This window comes from Wyeomyia smithii, chromosome 2 (assembly GCF_029784165.1).
Source record: "Wyeomyia smithii strain HCP4-BCI-WySm-NY-G18 chromosome 2, ASM2978416v1, whole genome shotgun sequence".
Lineage (NCBI taxonomy): Eukaryota > Metazoa > Arthropoda > Insecta > Diptera > Culicidae > Wyeomyia > Wyeomyia smithii.
This window is the reverse complement of record NC_073695.1, coordinates 141,826,544-141,849,886: the sequence shown is the minus strand read 5'-3', so window position 1 is coordinate 141,849,886 and position 23,343 is coordinate 141,826,544. Positions and strand designations below refer to the sequence as shown.

General features: G+C 39.6%; 2 protein-coding genes across 4 annotated transcripts in view; one reads left to right on the top strand and one right to left on the bottom strand.

Annotated features, from left to right (window-relative positions):
* Positions 1-23,343, top strand: part of LOC129722961 (coiled-coil domain-containing protein AGAP005037-like) — a 1,195,377-nt gene that overhangs the window by 1,038,637 nt on the left and 133,397 nt on the right. The gene's annotated exons all lie outside the window — the stretch shown is intronic.
* Positions 21,988-23,193, bottom strand: LOC129719995 (GATA zinc finger domain-containing protein 14-like). The gene has a single exon (XM_055671405.1). The coding sequence runs from the start codon at positions 23,191-23,193 to the stop codon at positions 21,988-21,990; it is 1,206 nt and encodes a 401-aa protein (XP_055527380.1).

The following is a 23,343-nucleotide window of genomic DNA, read 5'->3' as shown; positions in this document are numbered from 1 at the left end:
AAACAACGATATTGTATTCTTTCTAGTTTTATAATGTGTGTTTTCGCAGCAGAGCGAAAGCAGAAACAACCGTATTCAAGAACTGACAGTATCGTTGTTTGGTATAACCTTAGAAGGTCTCTTGGGTGAGCACCCCACCAAGTTCCAGTAATCGCACGAAGAAAATTAATCCTCTGTTGGCATTTTTGTGTCAGATACCTAATATGACAAGCCCAGGTGCATTTAGAGTCGAACCAGACCCCGAGATATTTAGCGACTAAAACCTGAGTGATCGTTTTACCCGTTAGTAGGAGCTGCAGCTGAGCTGGGTTATGCTTCCTAGAAAAAACGACCAGCTCAGTTTTCTCCGGAGAGAATTCGATACCCAGCTTGAGAGCCCATTCAGACAAATTGTCTAAGGTATCTTGCAATGGTCCTTGCAGATCGCTAGCCTCGCTACCAGTAATGGATACAACGCTTTCGTCTGCAAGTTGCCGTAGCGTGCATGAATTGGCAAGACATTCATCGATGTCATTAACGTAAAAATTATATAAGAGAGGGCTTAAACATGAGCCCTGGGGAAGACCCATGTAACTAATTCGGGAAGTTGTCGAATCACCATGTGAGAAATACATATGCTTTTCTGACAACAAATTGAGCAAAAAATTATTCAAATTTGGTGAAAGTCCCTGCGAATGAAGTTTCTCGGTTAAAACTTCTACAGAGACAGAGTCAAATGCCCCCTTAATGTCCAAGAATGCAGAAGCCATTTGCTCTTTTCGAGCAAAGGCGAGTTGAATTTCAGTAGAAAGCAACGCTAGGCAATCGTTCGTTCCTTTGCCCCGGCGGAATCCAAATTGAGTATCTGAAAGTAAACCATTTGTTTCGACCCATTTGTCTAACCGTAAGAGGATCATTTTCTCCATTAATTTCCGGATGCAGGAGAGCATAGCAATCGACCTATAAGAATTGTGATCAGAGGCAGGTTTTCCGGGTTTTTGAATAGCAATGACTTTTATCTCCCTCCAGTCGTGCGGAACAATGTTTAGCTCAAGAAACTTGTTGAACAAGTCCAACAAGCGTCTTTTTGCAGAGTCGGGTAGATTCTTCAACTAGTTGAATTTAATTCTATCCAACCCTGGAGCATTATTGTTGCACGAGAGGAGAGCCATTGAAAATTCCAACATCGAAAATGGAGGCTCTTCCGTAGCTACTAAAAACGCGTCGCGAAAGGTCTTCTGTTCCGGTACAGAGTCCGGACAGACCTTTTTGGCAAAATCGAGTATCCAGCGGTCTGAATACTCCTCGCTCTCATTCGAAACGTTACAATTCCGCATGCGCCTGGCGGTATCCCAAAGAGTGCTCATCGCTGTTTCCCTCGATAACGCGTTTACAAACCGCCGCCAGTATCCGCGTTTTTTCGCTTTCATTAAGCTCTTCATCTGCCTGTCCAGTACCTCGTACCTTCGAAGCAGCTTAACCGAGCCATACTTTCGGTAGTCCTTATATGCCGAGGACCTTCGCGCGTACAGTTCAGAGCACTCTTTGTCCCACCACTTGGTAGGAGGACGCCGTCTAATTGTTATCCCGGGTATCGGTTTGGTCTGAGCTTGAGTCGCGGCGTCGATGATCAAGCCAGAAAGGAACGCGTATTCTTCCTCCGGAGGAAGTTCCTCGCGAGATTCGAGATTTTCCGCTATGATAGTCTCATAACGCTTCCAATCAATGTTACGTGTGAGGTCGTATGACATATTGATTGGATTCGCGGGAGTTGAACCATTAGCAATTGAAATAACGATTGGAAGATGATCACTACCGTGAGGATCATTGATTACTTTCCACTGGCAATCTAACGCTAGTGATGTCGAGCAGAGGGATAGGTCAAGCACGCTTTCACGTGCTGGAGGATTAGGTACACGTGTCGCTTCCCCAGTATTCAAAAGTGTCATATTGAAGTCGTCGATCAAGTTACAAATTAAAAAAGATCGGGCGTCGTCGTATTGCGATCCCAATTGCAAACAGTGGGAGTTAAAATCTCCCAAAATCATAAAAGGTGCGGGAAGCAATTCTGCTATGTCAAGAAGTTGCCTCTGTTCAATCCGCACGGATGGAGGAATATAAATCGAAGCAATGCAAAGGTCTTTTCCATTCATATATGTTTGAATGGCAACGACTTCAATATTTGAGATCCGAGGGAGGTTGATTCTAAAAAAGGAGTAGCACTTTCTGATCCCTAAAAGTACCCCTCCACCATGTGAGTCTCGGTCTCGACGGATTATGTTAAAATCGTGGAAATTGGGTTGATTATTTGAATTTAAAAAAGTTTCACAAAGCGCAAAAGCGTCACAATTATAAGTGTTTATCAAATGAGAAAATAAATCGAGTTTGGAGATGATACTTCTGCAATTCCACTGTAATTTAGTGATAAAATTCCTAACCTCTTTCGCCGTATTAGTCATCGAAAGATATGATAGCTGAAATGAGGGGCCAAGTTGCTGCCAGTTGTTTCAAAATTGTTTTCACTGTAGGGAGAAGGGCAAGAAGAATGTTTTTAAGGGGATCTGTTATGTTGAATGTTTTGAATATCCAGTCCACAATATCAGAGAAATTTATAAACCCTGTTTCTTTTTTATCCTCTGATCGAGAAATGGGTGCACGAGGGGTTTTTGGTGCCCCAGGAAGCGGTGGGTACTCCTGGTTAGATTTGAAATTAAAACCGGGAGGTACTTGCTTCGGTTTTTCTTCACCGCTTCCTTTTTGCGTAGGCTTATTGGTCATTCCGCTAGGGGTTATCTTACGACCTTTGCGAGAAAGATTAGGAGAGTTTACTATTCTCCTCTTCCTAGATCCTTCTGGCATGGCATAAGAACACCCTTCGACGGGATCGTCAGATGTACCCTCATTGGTTGGCAAAAAGGAAAAGATGTTTCCTGTCGAAGGTGGCTCAGCTCTCTTTAGCATTTCTGCAAAAGAGCGCTTTGATCGTTCCTTGAGGGAACGCTTTATTTTCTCCTCGCGCTGTTTGTACGCGGGACATGCCGAAAGGTCATGCCGAGTTCCCTCGCAGTAAAGACACTTTTCAGTATCCTCACTGCAAGCGGTCTCAGCATGATTGCCTTCGCACTTGCTGCAGCGTGCCTTGTTGCAGCAGTAGGTGGCTGTATGACCTAACTGCTTGCAGTTTTGGCAATGCATGACCCGCGGTACGAACAGGCGTACAGGCAGACGAACCCTGTCCGAAAGTACGTAGTTCGGCAGAGCAGATCCAGCAAAGGTTATCCGAAAGGAATCCGAAGGGGAGAATTTCTTCTTCCCTTCTACGATGGATACTGAATGCAGTTGCTTGACATCCAGTATTTTTACATTTTTCATTAAGGGGTTCTTGAAACAGCCAGCCCCATAACGAAAAATGTCATCGACTGTGAGATTCCCTTCGGTAATCACACCGTCGATCTCCACGTCCTTGGCAGGGATGTACACGCGATACTCTCGCGTAAAGAGCTCGCAGCTAGCAATCGCGTTTGCTTGCTTCAAGCATCCCACGACAACTCGCAGTTTATTCGGTCTCACCTTGGTTATTTCGGTTACGGCCGAAAACTTTTTTGCCAGATCCTTGCCAATTTGTATAATGTTTAACGGCTTCTTTATGGGCCGGAAAAAGACAAAAAATGGACCTATAGCGGCATCTGGGTAAGCTTTTACCCGTACTTCCGGAGCTTCCGGTACTGGGCTAGGTACAGGGGAGGGTACAGGGGACGGTAGAGGGGACGGTAGAGGGGAGGTGGCGGGGGAGATTTCGATTTCTTCCCCAATGGTTTCTACATCCAAGAATAATTCCACCTGCATGTTGTCCATTTTTTGCGGGAGCGTTTCGCTCTACCGCTAACTCGCGGTAAAAAAAACCGTATATGGAGGGGAATCAAAAAAAAGTTTACTAAATGAAAAAACAATTTGTTCAAATATAATCGTTCAAAATAAAAAAAAAGTCAGTGGTAGTTAAAGGGTTAAAAAATGAAACACAATACTTAACAAGATAATCCTGACCAACGTACTGCCGTACGCTTTTCCGTGCCGCAAGCGGGGTAGCCAGAATCCGGCGGTGCGCGGGGGAGTGCTTCTACTGCTGGACTGTCAGCTATTGTCGCAGAGGTGGCTTCACGTGCTGCAAGCGGGGATGGATGCGGCGATGCGGGGGATAGTTCTTCTGCCGCTATACTGTCGGCTATTGTCACCAAGGCTGGATCACTTTTCTGCTAGCGATGTAGCCAGCACCCGGCGGTGCGGGATATAATTCCTGCTGCTGTGCGCAGCCTATTATCACCACGGCACTGACTGACCCGAAAACAAAACCGTGACCGAAATGTATTGTTGAGCAAAAGACGTGCGAATCGATACGGACTGAAATAATATGCGTCTATTCGCTTCGCAAGCAAAACAGCTTCTGAAGAAATTTATTTCACAGGCAATTTTAAGGTCCAAAATGACGGCTTTCGGTTTCTGGAAAACAGCCCAAAGTGACCAAATACCACCCAATATGAGTATCTCCGGAGCCAGAATGTTGCAAGAAGCTAGTAATTGACCTCAGACACCATTGTGAATTGTAGGATGGCAACTTCTGGTTTCTGGTAAACAGCCAAAAATGGCCGATTTCCGTCTAACATGAGTATCTCCGGATCTAGAATGATACACAGCAGCTAAAATCAATCACAGACCCCATTTTAGATTTTAGGCTGGCGACTTCCGGTTCCTGAGAAACTGCCGAAAATGACCGAATAACACCCAATATGGGTGTTTCTTCAACCAGAATGACGCTCAGAGGCCAGAAATTATCTTAAATACCATTTTGAAATCCAAGATGGCGACTTCCGGTTTGTGAGAAACAGGCTCAAATAACAATCGAACAATTGACCTCAGGCACCATTTTGAATTGCTAAATGGCAACTTCTAAGAAATAGTCGAAAATGACCAAATAATACTCAACATGGATATTTCCGTAATCGAGATGATGCATAGAAAGCAAACATTGACCCTGGACATCATTTTGAATTTAAAGACGACCACTTTAAGTTTCTGAAAAACATCCAAAATAACTAAATTCATCCCAATATGGGTATTTCCGGTGTCAGATTGATGCCAAAAAATCTGCTGAAAATGACCGAATACCACCCAACTTGAATATATTCAAAATTAAGGCGATGTACAGAAGCCAAAAGTCGAGGATGATGTCATTTCGATAAAAACAATGATTTCAAACGATTTGTTATTTGACTTTGATCATACTATAGGGCCGATTTGTCGTGCATTTGCAGACTTGAAACACATCGCAAGGAATCAATGAATTTGGAACGTTCAAATAGTACGACACCACCAGTTTTAAATAGCCATTGAATTTCTTTTCTTTCCATAACTTTTGAGTTACATATCAAAATGTTATTTAGATGAAGAAAAAAAATTGTTATGAAGTTTGAAGTTCTGAAGCAACTCCAATCTTCATTAAATTCAAAAATTAAGGGTTTTTCAGGTAGCCCGTCCATATGAAACCAATTTTGTTCGAATCGGTTGTGTGGTTTTAGAGATAATGATGTTTCATGATTTTTACATTTTGATACATAACCTGTAAACTAAAAATCCGATTACATTAAAATTTAATAGGGTCTTATGGGACAACAAGACCTTCCATTTGCAATTAATTTCATGAAAATCGGTTCAGCCATCTCTGAGAAAAGTAAGTGAGAATAAAAATCTGCACATACACATACACACACACATACACACACACACATGCAAAGACTTAGCTTTGCCAGGGACTTGTGATAAGCACGATGAGTCCCTGTAAGTGCAGGGAATTAAAACATCCGCACTGATTCTACTTTCGAAATCGAATGTTTTATTAATTAACTTCAAACTTAATTCTACCCTACCAAAAAGAGTTGGAGAGAAACAATTCTCTTGTCCGATTCTTCGTCCTGTCCTTGTTAATCCTAACACTTTTAATTAGTTAGTTATGTATTTGTATCTTCCGTCTCGCTCAATTTACTCGCGGACAGGCGTCACTTACTCAATCGAAAATCGTTCGGTATTCATTATTATTATTATTATTTTAGGTTATTTGCCATGTGGCCGTCATCGTTTCGTTCTCATCGGAAACGGAGCGTCGCATTTCGACTTCGAATGCTATAGAAAAAAAAAAAAAGTATCGTTCTCTTGAAATTAGTAGAAATGCTGAGTGCTTTAAGAAATGCTTATTAATCATACATGCGCGGCTATTATTTCAGAACCTGTCTGTGAGAACGGAATGTCGCGATTTATTCCTAATTCAAGAAACATGCATGGACAAGAATATTCCTGTCCATGGGAATGTAATGCAAGAGTTTATGAGAATCAAAAATGCTTATTAATTTCTTGGAAGGCCTGTTCATCTCCTCCCACTCAAAGAGCCGTGAGTCATCTAGAAGAGATGACTTACGTCGGTCTGCTGCTGGCATATGTATAATACAAAATTTAAAAGGAATGATTTCGCCATCCTGACGTCGTTTGTGGAGTTCGTGAAAATGCTTGCAGGGTCTCGTCGTCGAATCGATGCATCGAGCCGGGGTGCCGGAGAAATTAAACGGGAGGGGCGTGTCTGGCCTACAAGGTTCTCATCAGCTGGTGGTAGAATCGTCTTATTGCTCCTGGTGGTGAAATCGTGTTATTGCGCCTGGTAGTGGAGTCGTCTTATTTGCTCCTTATATCGTCAAAACCGCACGTCACCGTGTTTCGTCGAATGATCCTCACGAGTGCACTTTTGTCCTTGTATGTTATGAACTTTGTTGGCTGGCGGACTTCTCTCCAAAGTGTATTGGCTATATAATCGTATTACGCCCGCCGAAAAAACAATCTTCTAAACCAAGTGGCAGCAGTCGTTTCGTGATTGCCAATGGTTTCGTTATATGGTGATAGTCAGCTGGCTTGACTTGACCGACTAAACAAGGTTGCAAATAACTTGCTTGTAGAATAACTAGCTTGCATTCATGCGCGCATCTTGATTAGCAGCGCGAAAGGAAAAACATTGTCGTTAAAACGATGCAAAACTGTGTAACGATGTTTTGCTCGTTGGGTTTTTAGTGATTGCGGCCCATGTTTTGATAGGTATGTGCTCGCATTCCACTCATTAGGTTTTGCCTCAAAACTTGGTGTATATCTAGCCCGACCGTGGGCTGTGTTAATTTTTGCCATGTCGTGGTTGACTTCCTTCTCGTCACAATTCGCTTCCTCGATATGCGTCATCCATCTCGGTATTGGTCATCCTTCTCTCCTCGTCATGCTGTTTAAACCGTTCAGCCTTCCACACCCGACCGTCCAACTCCCCTCACCCGACTCCTCGTTCCTTGTGATATATGAGAGTTTTTATAAGGAACCCTCTCGGCTGCTTCCTGGATAACTCGCTCCGTCTCGATTATTGAATTCAGAATGGTATCACTTCTTAATTTCTACTCCTACTAAACAAGCGGTTATATTTTTTTTGTGTAAATTCTTTTTTTTGTGGGCCAACTTGCTGTTTAATATTAATTGCACTCGCGAACGGGCTTTTACGTTCTATTATTTCTCCTAATCTTCTACTTAACCACTATGCCCGTTTTTCTTTTTCTTCGATTACCATAATTTTCCATTTCCTACTAAAGTGTACATTTTTTCTATTATATCGGATGCTATTGGTTAATTAACGTTTACATTATTCATTCTCAACGAATTTTTACTTCACAATTCATTTTTTTTTCTTTTTTTTTTATACTCGAACTCAATCCGATTTACAAACAATTCTTTTTCTAATTCTCGTGCGGAGTACATTCCGCTATCAAAAAAACTTATCTTATCTCTTTTTCTTTGTTAATCTTTGTTGCCCGTCGTGGCTCTTTCCTTTTCATTTAAACATTTCTTTTTTTCTCATTGCGATTATTCTTTTCTGCTATCGGATTCACAACTATTTTGTCCGATTTACAAACATTTAGGCCACTTCAATTATGTCAAACTCCTTTACTGGATGATTTGCAAATTCTCTTTAGTTATACTGCTGTCTCGGTCCGTGTGTATTCTTGTCATACTTACATTCTACTTACACATCTCTCATTATGCAGTTTGCTGCACATACCTCTCCCCCTTCCGTCCGAAGGTGTGACCACCTGTCCTAGGGATTCTGAAAGATAAGAAGGTTAGATATAGAAGGAAAGTCTCACACACTTAATCATCCTGGGTCGGTTATCCCCTTGTTATTCTTACACTCAGTTTGCATTCTCGTCAATCATTCAGGGTAACCATCCCGTTGTAACCAATCACACAATCCTAACTATTAACAGAATGGTAGAATCTACTAGCGTTAGTCGTCCCCTCGTCCAGGAAGTTCAACATTTTTTCCAAAACGTCTTTCTTAGTTAGATTTGGCGTTAGTCATCTTATATCTTTATTTAATCAGTCCCCGTGCTTATGAGACCTTCTGTTCACTGTATGTTTTTCCCATATTCAAACTTGCTTTTTAAATTTTATTAAAAAAAATTTCCCGCACCTCTTTTTGGCAAAAACTTTTTTATTCTAATAAATGTCACTCCTATTGTCATTCGTCAACACGTTTTTTCTTCATTTTTAATACGCCCACAATTGTCTTTTTCTCTTTCGTTTCCCTTATTGAGCCCTCTTGATTTTTTTCTTCTATTATTTACCACCCGTTTAGTTAGCTCAATAAAGGCTGCATTTTTTTCATTCATGGCAACTTTTTCGTCTTTCCGCACACTATTCCATTTTTACCCATCTTTCCGTCGAATTTATGCCTTTCGACTCTTGTCAATAAACGTTTATTCATCTTTTTCGGCGACTTTTTTGTATTTCTTCACGCCTTCATATTTTATGTCTTCGTTCAATAACCTTCGATTTTGGTCCAAAGCTTGCTAAGTTATCGATCGGCTCTGTCAAATAATTCCTATTTTTTTCGTTAATTTTACCGTCAGTCGTTATTTTTTTCTTTTGCTAAATGTCTATTTTTCTTTTCTAACGTCTCAGGAAATTTGCTTTAAAAACGAAAGTTTTTCCAGTCGCAATATCGTCGTAGCGATGTCAACTCATTCCATTATGTTTATTTTTATTTTCACTTTGTTATGATACCGAGCCGTATGGGCCTTTTCGGAGCTTTGTTACTTTCCTTGCTGTTACTTATTATTTTGTGTAATGAAAAGTGTCGTCCTTCTTCCTCTGCGATGGTGGCTTTTGCTCTAGTCGTCTTGGAGTCTTTAATATTTTCATTTTCCCAAATCACCTTACTAACTGGTGTATTTATTTCCTGGGACATTCCCAATTTTTCCATCACTATTTTGTGAGGCTCTGTTTCCCTTTTAACGCTTTTTCCCCGCTTACTGTGATCGCTACCCTCAATGTCTTGTTTGTTCATTTTAAATATGTCCTGTTTAGTTGTGCTTGCACGGTCATTAATTCTTGGCCGTGATACTTTTTCTCTCTCTTTCGCTCGTTCATTTGTTAAATTTTCTATCGTTGTTCTGCGTGCGCAGCATGAAATTCTCCCTTTGTATAGGCACAGGATTATAATAATAGTTGTAGTGATCCCTATCACTACCGGTATACTTGTCCACGGATTTTCCAATGGTGCATAAATTAGATTCTTTAAACCGTAGCCTTTGGTTTTAATGTCTTTTACATCAACCCCGAGGTCAAATAAGGTTTTTTGATTTATATAGGAATATACTTTTTCAATTCCATTCCAAATTGGGACTTCTCTTAAGTCCACGTCCTGTGTTTCTATTCTGTTTATGTTGTCTGGTAGTAATGTAACGTTTGTGGCCCATTCATAATTTGTCTCGTAGTATTCTAGTCGTATAAAATCAGTGTGTACTACCATATGCGGGGTCAATCTTATAATGCCCGCACCGTCTACGGTTTGCTGTGTCATGTTTCCGTTTATTTCAATGGTAATGTTTGTTTTCATTGGTGCCAGGTATTTCCGATTATTTCTAGATCTTGTCGCGAACCACATAGTGTGGTTAGTCACCACTGCTTTTGCTTGGCACAGCACTGTATTTTTCTCTAAAATAATTCCAGTCGCACATTTTGGGCCCTTTTCAAATTTTCCTGGGCCGTGCTAATGTCACATATTGTGACGCCTTTTAATTTAGTACATTTAGTGTATTCGTCGCTTGTTAGAGTGTACCCCCAATCACTCTCATATTTAAACATGACTATATTTTCCTCTATGTGTCTAATGAGGACTGTAAAATTTGTCAATTGAGGCATAATTGCAACTCGGCGTGTTTCGAAGTATTCTGTTCCTACAAGCGCTACGTAGAACTTAAAATTTATTCGTTCTTTGTCTATAAGCTCATGCTCATAATTGATATTGTTCAGCATATCAATCGTAATTCGTCCGTCTTTGTCATGCGGAAATGATAATCCTCCGTCTATAGTGGTTTCTAATAATTTTAACTTATCTATTAGAGCGCCCGGTGGAACTAGACCTCTCAAAATATTATTTGCTGATGTATGCTGTGTTAAAGCCGCAACGAGTGTATCTAACTTTTTCTCCAGCTTGCTGCTGAGACTATTTAACCATAAACCCATTTTTAATAGTCTGGTTTCTAGGTTGATAATATTTTCGATATTTTGGGTGAAGTTTGCGTACTTGACCACTTCAAATTTTAGTTTTTCAACTTTATCCTTCATGGCCATCAAATGTGTATCCATGTTCAAAACCGAAGTATTCACAAATTATATGTGCTTTGCAGCACGTTTGCCTGGTGGATTAAACCGTTTTTTAATTTTTCTTCGTTGCCTCTAAGTTGGTCCATGTCATAGTCTAATCTAGTTCTGTCATTTGAGTCCATTGCTCCCAACGCCGACCATATGCTGCGTTTTCGCTCTCTAATATTAAAATATGTTTTTATAAAATTACCCTTATTGTGAATTTCTTCCAACGTTCCTCGGAGATGCTGGGTCGCTCGCATGCACTTAATAGAGGTTATTTTCTCCTCCAGTTCCTTGCACGTCGTACGGAACTTTTTTTCTGCATCTTTCAGGAAGCTTTCTTCTTTATTGATAGTGTTGAGAGATAAAGTTATCTCTATCGTGTATTTGCCTCTTACAATTAGGGTGTTGGGTAGTCTATCGATCTCGACTTCCAGATTGGCCATAATTGGTCCTATCAATACGAGCCCCCTGTAAATTAATTTGATAGAAAGAAAGGATTTTTCTATCGTAAATAGCTCTCGTTCATGTGCCTACATTTAGTTCATTTTTGTGTTTATGTAAGCGATATATTTGTGGTCTTTAAATTATTATCTTTTACTACTGACATAGTAAACAACTGTTACGTGCGCGTTTTGCAAGGTCGGATTGCATATATTTCCTTGAACAGAATCGCAAGGAAAAGTGAATAAAAAAAAAAAAATAGTGGCGTTATATTTCCGTGTGTCGTCGCTGTCGCGGAGTTCCAATTTAGTTTCCCTCTTTATCTTTTCTTCGCTCTAATTTCAATGCATGCTACTATTAACTACTACAACGAAACAAAGTTTTAAGTTTTAGCCGTGCAATTGTGGTCCGTTTAATTACTCGGTGCAAAATCTAATCATTCTGTTTTTTTAACTTCAATCAGGTAAGCTCGACCACTTGTGGGTCAGATCTTTTATTTAATTGATGTTTTCTTAATTATTTTTTTTTAATTACTGTTGTTTTTTCTTCTTTATAGGAAAGATTTCTTGTGTTTCAACAATCATGTGCATTCCGGTAATCGAAGATGGTCTGCCGGCGCGTGTGCGTCCCGAATTTCCCGTGCGACCGGCTCCCTTAGTGGATCGCTTTGGTGTATTTGAAGAAGAACCGCTCGCCGACGAAGAGTGGCAACCTTGGGGGATGTGGGAACGAGAACCGGAACTGGATGAAGACCGTCCGGAGTATGTTGAGCCCACGGTTTATGCCGTGGAGCTCATTCGCCCTATCCCACAACCGCTCCTGCCGATCTCGGAGTGGCTGCGGATGCAGCCGTATTTCTACCGCTTTCCGGAGGAGTGGATTTCGGAGCCAAACACCCCAACTGATCAATCGGGCATGACGGCCACCATCGGATTTCTCGGGCGGCTGGTGAGATACCTCTTTTCGGGGTATCTCGGTTTTCGCCCGTTCCTTACGGAAATTCATCATTGGAGCCTCCGGCGGTGGGCTCTGACGGGAGTGTCCGGTCCCGTGACACGCGAGGAACTCCAGTTCCTGGACATCCTCCTAGGTTGGGAGGTTCGAATAACCAACCTGCGTGAGCCGCCTCGTGGTTTGCGCCATGTATGGCGCTTCTTATTCCGAAACTGGATAAGCGACATCATTGCTGTGGAGGGGGGGTCTCTTTTTGAAGTGCGGCAAACACTATATCGCCGCTAGTGTTTACAAGAAAATCATGTGTGCAGAAAGTTTCGAATAAAATGGTGACTCCCTTTTTTTTTTGTTTAAATTCGTTTTCTTCTGTGTAAATGGACAAGAAAGAAAAAATCCTTTAGTATTCGCGACCGTTGCAGCGCGGCTACGTGTTCTTTTATTTTCGTCGTTTCTTCGATCGTGGTGATTTTTATTTTCATGCTTGCCAGCGGGTTTGTTGCAGATTTTTGTGGCGCTCCCGGGTGACAAAAATTGATTCATATTACAACTGTCACCGATAGTTAAGAACCTCTTTTTAATTAAATATGGAATTCAATTAAATTCGTCTTGACGGTTGGATTTTTTTTTCTATTGAAAATTTGTTAAAAGAGAATTTTCTTTACGATTAATGTAATTGTCATCATTGTCACATTTAAGTCAGTCGATTCGTCCACTTTCTACATCGTTGACAAAATTCCTTGGTCAACGTCATATGAGTTGATTATGCGCGTTTGCGCTTGCAATAAAAAAAAATAGTGTCGAGCGCCCTATGATACTCTGCTGATAGGCGCTCATCGCTTGCGTGTGCGCATCAAATTTCTGTCTTTGTTTTGTTCTCGGCAATGAACTCTAATGGAATCTAATCCTAAACGATGTAAATAAATTCAATGTTGCATCTCGAGTAACTTCAACTCGATATGCATGTTTGACCGACTAAGAATTAATATTATTTTGCAACGTCTGTTCACGGGCCCGCGCATGATGATATTGCAACTTTTCACTTGCCAGCGGGTTTGCCGCTGAATTGTATGGCGCCCCCAGGGAGGCAAATTAAATTGCGCTCGCTTCTGCTTATCTTGTTCTATTTAAAATTAATGATTATACTTCGCTACAATTTATTCTTTACATAAAAAAAATCTATAAAATAATTCTTTATAAAATTATTATCTCTTTTTTTTTGAAAATCGTTCTTATAGAGTTAAGTCGTTTTTTTCTTTTCAAACTTCTGTCGGCGTCGTTTATTTACTGTATATCGTATCACGCTGTGGTGCGTTTTTTTTAAACTCATGTCGTCCGACAAAACATGTTGTCAAATCTATAGTCGGCTGTTATTTCTCTAAAAAAAATACAAATGCAAATTCGTGAATTTAGTCATAGTAACGCTTTAATCGGTTATTATGAACTTTCTCCAGGCGATTGCCGTTTTTTATTACTGTGGTCATTTCGCTTGGAATTTCGACCACTTCATAAGGTCCTCTCCACATATTTTGGAGCTTTTGACCTGGACCAGTCGAAACATGTTTTACTAACACAAGATCTCCCCACATAGGTTTGAAGTCGTTGGAAGTCTTGTCGTAGATTAGCTTGCGACCTTCTTCACTTTTGATTAAATTGGCCTTCGCATTCGCATGCAGGTCATAAAAGATCTTTCCCATCTCTTCAGCATACGTTTTGTAGTTAATGTCATCTAGGTTTTTTCGTTTGTATATGGAGGTCGGTATGCGTGCCGCACGTCCATATAATAGGTGGAATGGAGTATAGCCCGTGGATGAATTCATGGTTGTGCTATACTCGAACATAAAAAATGGGAGAAATTGATCCCATGTGTTAGGCTTTCCGCCGACAAACTGTCTTAAATATGTTTTCAGTTCGCGATTTGATCTTTCTACTAAATTAGCCTGTGGGTGGTACGGACTAGTTGTAATCTTTTTAATCTTCAAAATTTTACACACGTCTTTCATTAGTGCGCTTACAAAATTTGTGCCGTTGTCTGTAACTAGTTCTAACGGCGCACCAAATTTACATATATAATTTTTGACAAAAGTTTCCGCTACTGTATAGCTCTCTTGATTTTGCATTGGTGCAACAACTAAGTATCTAGTCAAGTCATCTTGCATGACTAGACCATATCGGTTTCCATTATCGGATTCGGGTAACACCACGATATCCATATATAATTTTTCAAATGGCTCTGACGCAGTCGTAGTGATCTGCATCGGAATCTTGTTTGCTCTGCAAATTTTATTCTTTTGGCAGGAGTCGCACTACCGGACATAATTCTCAATATCGCGCCTCATATTAGGCCAAATAAATAATGTGCCAATTCTTTGGCGCATACGCCGTGCTCCAATATGTCCTCCTAAAGGCGCGTCGTGAAATTCTGTCAAAATCGTTTCTACCTGATCCGGCGCTACTAGTGTACGCTCGCTATCAGCATTGTATAAAATAATTTCCTTTTCTAGCTTACTTGCCAGAAATTGAATCATTCGGAGAATCTCTTGTTGTTTTATTTTTCTAAAAGAAATTAAATGAATAACCCTGGCAGCTTTCACGGCCGTGGGGCTTTTATTGAAACTTTCCAAAAATAATGAAAAGAATTTTCGGCAGTCAATTAATGAATTTCCACTACCGTCTAAAATGAAGCCGCCTACATTCTTATTTTTTAAATTCAGTATCCCATCTTTTACATATTCGTTCAGTCCATGTGATAGCTGATACAGTGTCTTAAGTTCCCTGTATGCTGTCCGACTGTTTAAAATGACGATACGAGCTTCGATATTTCTCTCGTTCAATATTCTTTTCGAGACTTCCACTGTCTCGCTTGGTATCAGGTCATTTGATAATGCCTGTGAAAAATCCTCATATGAAATGTCAACGAGCCGTTGCTTATCCTCATCTTCTACGACATCTGCAATGTCTATAGCACCCAAATCTTTAATTGTGCCATTCAAATCATCTAATGCGGTTTTTTGCTGTTCTAATAGGCGCTTCTGTTGACGCGTAATCATAGCTATTTGCCTCCGGGGTGCACTTTCTTGCCCCTGACATGTCCCGTCAGACAGTCTTGATAAAAATCGCGACTATATTCTCACTTCCTTGTTTATATCTGATGCTGCATTCTAAACCTTGCAGCTTCAGTCTCAGTCTTGTTAGCGTTGGAGACGTCTCTTTAAGCCTCCAAATCGCTATAAGAGGTCGATGATCCGTGTAAACGATAAACTTTTGACCAAAAATGTAGTGTCTGAAATATTCTACAGCCCATACAATTGCCAGTAGTTCCTTTTCTATTATATGATACCTTGTTTCTGCACCTACAAGTGCCCGACTCGCGAATGCGATCGGCCGGTGCATGAATTTTTCATTCGACAAGACGGCACCAATAGCATAATTGCTAGCGTCCGTCGTAATAACAAAAGTGTCTTATAATCTGACCGGACTAAAACAGGCTCTGTTATCAGCGCGTTTCTAAGGAATTCAAACGCTTCATGGCATTCCTTTCCCCACACAAATTTAGCGTCTTTCTTCAACAAATCATTGAGCGGTTTGCGTTTTTCCGCGATGTTAGGGATAAATTTACCGTAAAAATTTACTGTGCCCAAGAACGATCTTATACCTTTTACGTTAGTGGGCGGCTTAAGGCTTTGTATGGCCTGTATATTTGCATTTGTGGGCTTAATGCCGTTTTCATTAATGACATGACCCAAATATTCTATTTCTCTCTTTAGAAATTGGCATTTCGATGGTTCAATTTTAAAATTATGTTTACGCAATGCTTGCAGCATCTTACGCAGATTAACATTGTGATCGGCGATTGTGTCGCCAAAAACTATAATATCATCGAGGTAGACAAATGCTTTTACATCCCCGATCTCAAACAAAACAGTATTCATTAGCTTTTGAAAAGTTGAAGGACTGTTCTGCAACCCCATTGGCATTCGCGTAAATTCAAAATGGCCTTTTGGCGTAGAAAAAGCCGTTTTTGCCGCATCACGGCGGTCTATTGGGACTTGATAAAAGCCCGATTTTAAATCGATGGAAGAAAAATATTTCGCTTTCCCCACATTATCCAATATCTCGTTGATAAGCGGTATCGGATATACAAAAGGTTTAGTCACCTCATTCAAAGCTCTAAAATCAACCACGATGCGATACCTTTTGTTGCCGTGGGCATCTGGTTTTTTTGGTACGCATAGTACCGGTGCATTCCAAGGACTTGTGCTAGGTTTTATTATGCCTTGCTTTTTTTTTTTTTTTTTTTTTTTAAGGGGGGATTTGTTAGTAGCTTAAGTATTTATGATAAATATTAGTAAATAATGAGTATGTGTGTCCAATCACAAATGGTGACTGCTCAACACTGTTAGAAATTTGTAATTTTAATTGTTAGGATTTGTTTGCTTTCGCAATTAGGACTTATCATTCGTAGGGATTTAAACCTACTTGTCAGAAAAGGGGAAGTAAACTTACAACTAACTTAATTGCTAACTTATTGGCTATAAAGAGAGCTTATCGTAGCAATTGAGGATTGCAACGATTTTTGTCGAAAATTGTTAACAATTTTATTTGACATAGCTTCTAATGGTTCAACACCAGTAAGTCTATGTAATTCGAGTGTACCAAACCAAGGAGGACGCTTCAAAATCATTTTCAGAATTTTATTCTGAATCCTTTGGAGCGTTTTCTTCCTTGTTGAACAGCAACTTGACCAGATCGGTACAGCATAAAGCATTGCTGGTTTAAAAATTTGTTTGTAAATCAAAAGTTTGTTCTTTAAACAAAGTTTAGAATTCCTGTTAATGAGAGGATATAAACATCTCGTATATTTGATGCACTTGGCTTGTATACTCTCAATGTGCTCTTTGAAAATAAGTTTTTTATCATAAATTAGTCCCAAGTACTTAACCTTGTCGGACCAACTTAAAATAACCCCATTCATCTTGACAACGTGATTATTGTTTGGCTTGAGGAAAGAAGCCCTAGGCTTATGCGGAAAAATTATCATTTGAGTTTTAGAAGCATTGGGAGAGATTTTCCACTTTTGCAAGTAGGAAGAAAAAATATCTAAACTTTTCTGCAATCGACTGCATATGACACGAAGACTTTTTTCTTTTACGGAAATGCTTGTGTCATCGCAGAACAATGACTTTGTGCATCCTGGAGGCAAATCAGGAAGATCTGAAGTGAATATGTTGTACAGGACTGGACCCAAGACTGAACCTTGAGGCACACCTGCTCTGACAGGAAATCTATCAGATTTTGAATTCTGATAGACAACCTGCAGAGTTCGATCAGTAAGATAATTTTTTAAAATTTTGATTAGGAAAATTGGAAAATTAAAAGTTTGCAATTTCGCAATCAAACCTTTATGCCAAACACTGTCGAATGCTTTTTCTATGTCTAAAAGAGCAGCTCCAGTGGAATAACCTTCAGATTTGTTAGCTCGTATCATATTAGTAACTCTGAGCAATTGATGAGTTGTGGAATGCCCATGGCGAAATCCAAACTGTTCATTTGCAAAAATTGAATTTTCGTTGATGTGTGACATCATTCTGTTAAGAATAACTCTCTCAAACAGTTTACTTATTGAAGAAAGCAAACTGATTGGTCGATAACTTGAAACTTCAGCTGGGTTCTTATCCGGTTTTAAAATGGGAGTAATTTTTGCATTTTTCCATAATTTGGGAAAATATGCAATTTTGAAGCAGCAATTGAAAATTTTCACTAAAAAATCCATTGTGCTCTCAGGGAGATGTTTGATTAGTATATTAAAGATTCCATCGTCACCAGGTGCCTTCATATTTTTGAAATTTTAAATAATTGATTTAATCTCATTCAAGTTAGTTTCAATTATTTCTGCAGGTAAAAAATTCTGGGAAGAAATTAAATCAAATTGACGTGTGACTTCATTTTCAATTGGACTCACAAAATTCAAATTTGAGTTATGAACACTCTCAAACTGCTGAGCAAGTCTTTGAGCCTTTTGTTCATTGGATACAAGAAAACGTTCACCATCTTTTAAAACTGGAATAGGCTTTGAAGGTTTCTTAAGAATCTTCGACAGCTTCCAAAATGGTTTTGAATATGGTTTCAATTTTTCAACTTTAGTCTCAAAATTTTGATTTCTCAGAAGAGTAAATCTATGTTTAATCTCTTTCTGTAAATCTTTATAAATAGTTTTAAAAACAGGGTCACGAGAACGTTGATATTGACGTCTGCGGACATTTTTCAAACGAATTAGAAGTTGAAGATTTTCGTCAATTATTGGTGAATCAAATTTCACTTGAGCCTTTGGAACAGAATAATTCCTGGCATCAACAATTGCACATTTTAATGCTTCCAAAGCGGAATCAATATTCACTTCGTTTTGCAAATCAAGCTCATTATTGAAATTTCTCTCAATATAATTTTTGTATCTTTCCCAATTAGCTTTGTTATAATTAAAAACAGAGCTCATAGGGTTTAAAACTGATTCATGTGATAAAGAAAAAGTTATTGGAAGATGGTCAGAATCAAAGTCAGCATGTGTGATCAAATCACTACATACATGACTTTGATCTGTCAGCACCAAATCAATTGTTGAAGGGTTTCTTACAGAAGAAAAGCATGTAGGACTATTCGGAGACAAAATAGAATAGTATCCTGAAGAACAATCATTGAATAAAATTTTGCCATTGGAATTACTTTGAGAATTATTCCATGAACGATGTTTAGCGTTAAAATCGCCGATTATGAAAAATTTCGAACGATTTCTGGTGAGCTTTTGTAAATCACCTTTAAAATAATTTTTGAGCTCGCGTGTGCATTGAAATGGTAAATATGCTGCGGCAATAAATAAAATCCCAAGTTCAGTTTGAACTTCAATTCCCAAAGTTTCAATAACTTTCGTCTCAAGATGGGGAAGAGCACGATGTTTGATTCGGCGATGAATAACAATTGCAACTCCACCGCCGGAACCCTGAATCCTATCATATCTATGAACCACGTAATTGGGATCATATTTTAATTTTATGTTAGGTTTCAAAAATGTTCCAGTAATAATTGCAATATGACAATTATTTACTGTTAAAAAATTAAAAAGCTCATTCTCATTGGCCTTCAATGAGCGAGCATTCCAATTTAATATTTTAATTGTTTTATTTAAAATCATTGCTAAATTTTAAATTAGAAACAATTTTAATAGTAAAATTTGTGCCTATTTGAATGGCTTCAAACATTGATTTTGCCTGCAACATGGCGTTCATAAGATCGAACATTGCCTGTTGCAAAAAAGAAAGTTTACCTGCCGTAATAGGCCCCAGGCAGTTGACATTAGAAAAAATATTTTCGGCAGCAATATTAGCTGGGGTAATAGGTGTACAATTATTTTCTAGCGTGTTTTGCTTACCCATATTAACGGTCATTTTCGAACTACCAACACTAGGCGGTATAATGTTCGAACTACCTGTAACCTGTGCATAAGTTAAACGGGTATGCAAAGGAGTAGGTAAACTATGCGTCACTGGTACGCTTGGAGAATTTTGTTTTGAAGTTGGTTTTAATTGAGAAATTGAATTTTGTTTACCTTGCCTTGCCTTAACAATTGCTAAACGGACTGGGCATTGATAAAAATTTGACATATGGTTGCCGTTACAATTCGCACAGCGAAAATTTTTACTCTCTTTCACAGGACATGTGTCCTTTTTGTGAGAAGAGTCTCCACAATTAAGACATTTTTGGTCCATGTTACAGAATTTGGAACCATGGCCATAACGTTGGCAAGTACGGCATTGGGTGATATGCTTTTCACCTCCGCCATACTTCCTATAAGTTTCCCACTTTACACGCACATTATACAAAGCATGTGCTTTTTCAAAAAATTTTAAGTTGTTAACCTCATTGCGGTTAAAATGAATTAAATAATTAACAAGGGAAATTCCAGTTCTCTGACTGTTTTCGCCTCGTGATTTTTGTTTCATTAGAATTACTTGGGTAGGGGCTATGCCAAGTAATTCTGTTAAAGTAAGTTTGATCTCATCAACGGTTTGATCGTTGGTGAGACCTTTCAAGACAACCTTGAACGGCTTGGCGTTCTTGGTGTCATATGTAAAAAATTTGTACATCTTGTCAGTTAAATACTGAACAAGACGATCACGACCCTTTACTGAGTCGGCTAATAAGCGGCATTCACCTCTACGGCCAATTTGATAGGTAACTTTAACGTCAGAAACAAACGTTGAAAGTTCCTTTTTGAATATATTAAATTCAGAAGAAATAGTTACCACAATAGGTGGAACTTTCTCCTTTTTTAAAGATTTTATATTTTGTATGGTTTCATTATTGGTAACTTCCATTTCACCAGCTTCTTGCTCAGGCAAAATATCAAAAGGATTGTCACTACAGACACTCGATGTGTCAGAAAGAGATGCCTCTCTTTTCCTCCCCGCAGCGATGCGAGGTTTCTTTTTCCGTCCAGCCATTTCAGGTGATACGAAAAAAGTTAAAACAAATGTTAAATTCAAAAGTAGGTAGTCTTGAGAAAGACTGATGGGAAATAACTTTCAGGTAGTCTTTAAAAGACACACTGACAAAACACAAACTTTGAAGCTATAGGCAGTCAAAGACCAGTCCACAAGCAACCGAAAAAACGTCTGATCTGTAGGACAGTTCAAGACGCACTGATGCCTTGCGCCTTCATTTCTTCGATTTCTTTATTTATGTGCACTTTCGTAGCCTCAGAAAATCGGTATTGCCGCTTATTAATTGGAATCTCAGATGAAGTTTCAATCCTATGTGTCGCGGCGTCAGTAATAGTTAGCCTGTCGCCCTCAAAAAAGAAAACATCTGCATAATTTTCCACAATTGTTTTGATTATTTCGAATTCTGAGTCAGATAAATGGGCTAAGTCTAACACCTGTCGTAATTTTCTGATACGTTCCATGCCTCTTGACTCCGGTGTCAACTTGTGCTCCAATAGGTCACAATCGAGCCTTGAGTCTAGGTTTACTTCGCGCATTAGTATGTTCTCTGAATTTAATACATTGTCTTCTGGTATTTCGTCACGGCGGGTGAGGTGCTCTTCACAACTCATGTCGTTTGATTCAATTGATTTCTCTCCGTCTATAGTGAAAATGTCTCGCAATTCATTTTGTACTAGCACCCTATTTCGAGCTGCTAAATAAACATGCCGGCTAAGGACTTCTTCCTTTGGCACGCTCCATGGGCTCATATCGTCTGGACCTGTATTTCCATACTTTTTGAAAACGATGTAATCGAAATTATTTCCTACTTGTAGGGTATGCTTCTTCAAAAATTCAACGCCGATTATTCCGTCAGATGGCAAATCATTTAATATGTGAAATTCGGTCGGGATTAGAAAATCTCCGACGATTAAATCTAGGATGACGGTTCCTAAAGTCTTTACGACTTCACGTCCGATACCCTCAAAAGTATTAGTGTTTCGCGTGTTAATTGATACATTGAATCGTCTTACTACATGTGCACTTAACATATTCGCACATGCGCCCGTATCTAGGATAAAATTTAATGTTTGCTGCACATTTTGCCGTACCAGCAATGTAATCATAAGGTGTTGGCTGACATCAAAATAAATTCGTTTAACCACACAGACACTATTGTCTCGTATGTGGTTACACACTGTCTCCCAGTCGGAAATTTCTATGTTGCTGGGTTCATTGGTACATCTCCGCCAGTCAACATTCTCGCATATTTCTGCAAAATCATCATTAAAATATTCTTTCGCGAATGAATCCATGATACCATGACTTTGTAGTCCGGTGTCAATCTTATTAAAATTACTTATTCCTAATGCTCTTTGGGGCGCTCGGTTTGCATTGCTGACGAGGCCCCCACTATTTAGTTTTTTGGTTGATGATGTTGATTATAATATTGGCCTGACTGATTATAACCGCCATTGTAGCCGTGACTGTTAGTATGGTAATTATTGCTACCAGATGTTCCTGCTCTGGGACCATTCACATTGTTGCTATTATTATGTTCCCGATTTGATGCGTACCCTGGCTCGTATCGCCAAGCCTGTGACGCGCGATTGTTAACTATCCCGTTCCACGGTGGCGACCCGCGTGTGTTGCGGTTCCACCCATTATTTTGTCTTCGATTGTCTCGAGAATAGTTGTTGTTTCTCTGATTATTTTGGTCGTAATTGTCATACCTCGGGCTGTCTCTATTTTGATTTCTGTTATTTCTATTTGCCGGTGGCGGTCCTGGATAATTTTCTGAATTTTGTCTCCAAGAACGCTCATTATTTTCAAAATTTTGTCGCCCACCGTTATCGCGAGCATTTGTTGCGTAATTAGCCCCTTGATAATCTTCGCGGCGAAAATTATTGTCTCGCCGTTGATTGTTTTTGTTCTGGCTATTGAAATTGTTTTGATAAGGTCTATTACCATTCGAATTTTCTCTTTGGCGAGCGTTATTGTTCGGCGGGCTAGATTGCCACCGTCTTCCTTGCGCGCCTTGCTGCCGCTCGAGTAAATCGAGACCACGCATTCTGTTTTCTATGTCAGCGAGCTGCTCACATTCCTCGCACTGTTCTTCTAAAAATTCCATAAGTCCATCCAAGCTCAAATTTCGCTTGCCACGGGCCATCTGTTTCAAGTGATTATTTCTTAAACCTCCTATGAAGTGCAATCGGAGACTTTTTTCCATGGCGGAGTTACCTCCACCGTCTTCATATACATCTAATAATTCTTTTATATCTGAAGCGCGTCTTTTGTATGAGTTAAATTCTTTGTTTGGCTCCTGTCGTAACGTCTCAATTTGCTTTATCACAACTTCTATCGCCTGCACAGTCCCGAATTCTTTTATCAGATTTCGCTTGACTGCTGGCCAGGTTACTGCCCTAATTCGTGGCAATGCTGCTGCAGCCTTGCCTTTTAATTTTAATAAAACTACATATATTAATGCAGTCTGAGGTTCATTCTCGGGAATCTCGTCTGCGAAATGTTGAACGTGGTAGAGGAACGCCTCTAGCTCGTCCTTAGACCCATTAAATTCGGGGATGCATTGCAATGCATCGGCTTTTGGAAATTCATAAGCCATATCGTCTGGGATGTTTTCGCCAAATTTGAGTTTTCTAAGTGTCTCCTCAAATTCTCGACTCGCTTCTAGAAAGTTTTGTTTTAGTACTTGTAATTGTTCCTGAGCTGCTGTCTCGTTTGGGTCCTCGTCACTGCTATCTGACCCGCTGTC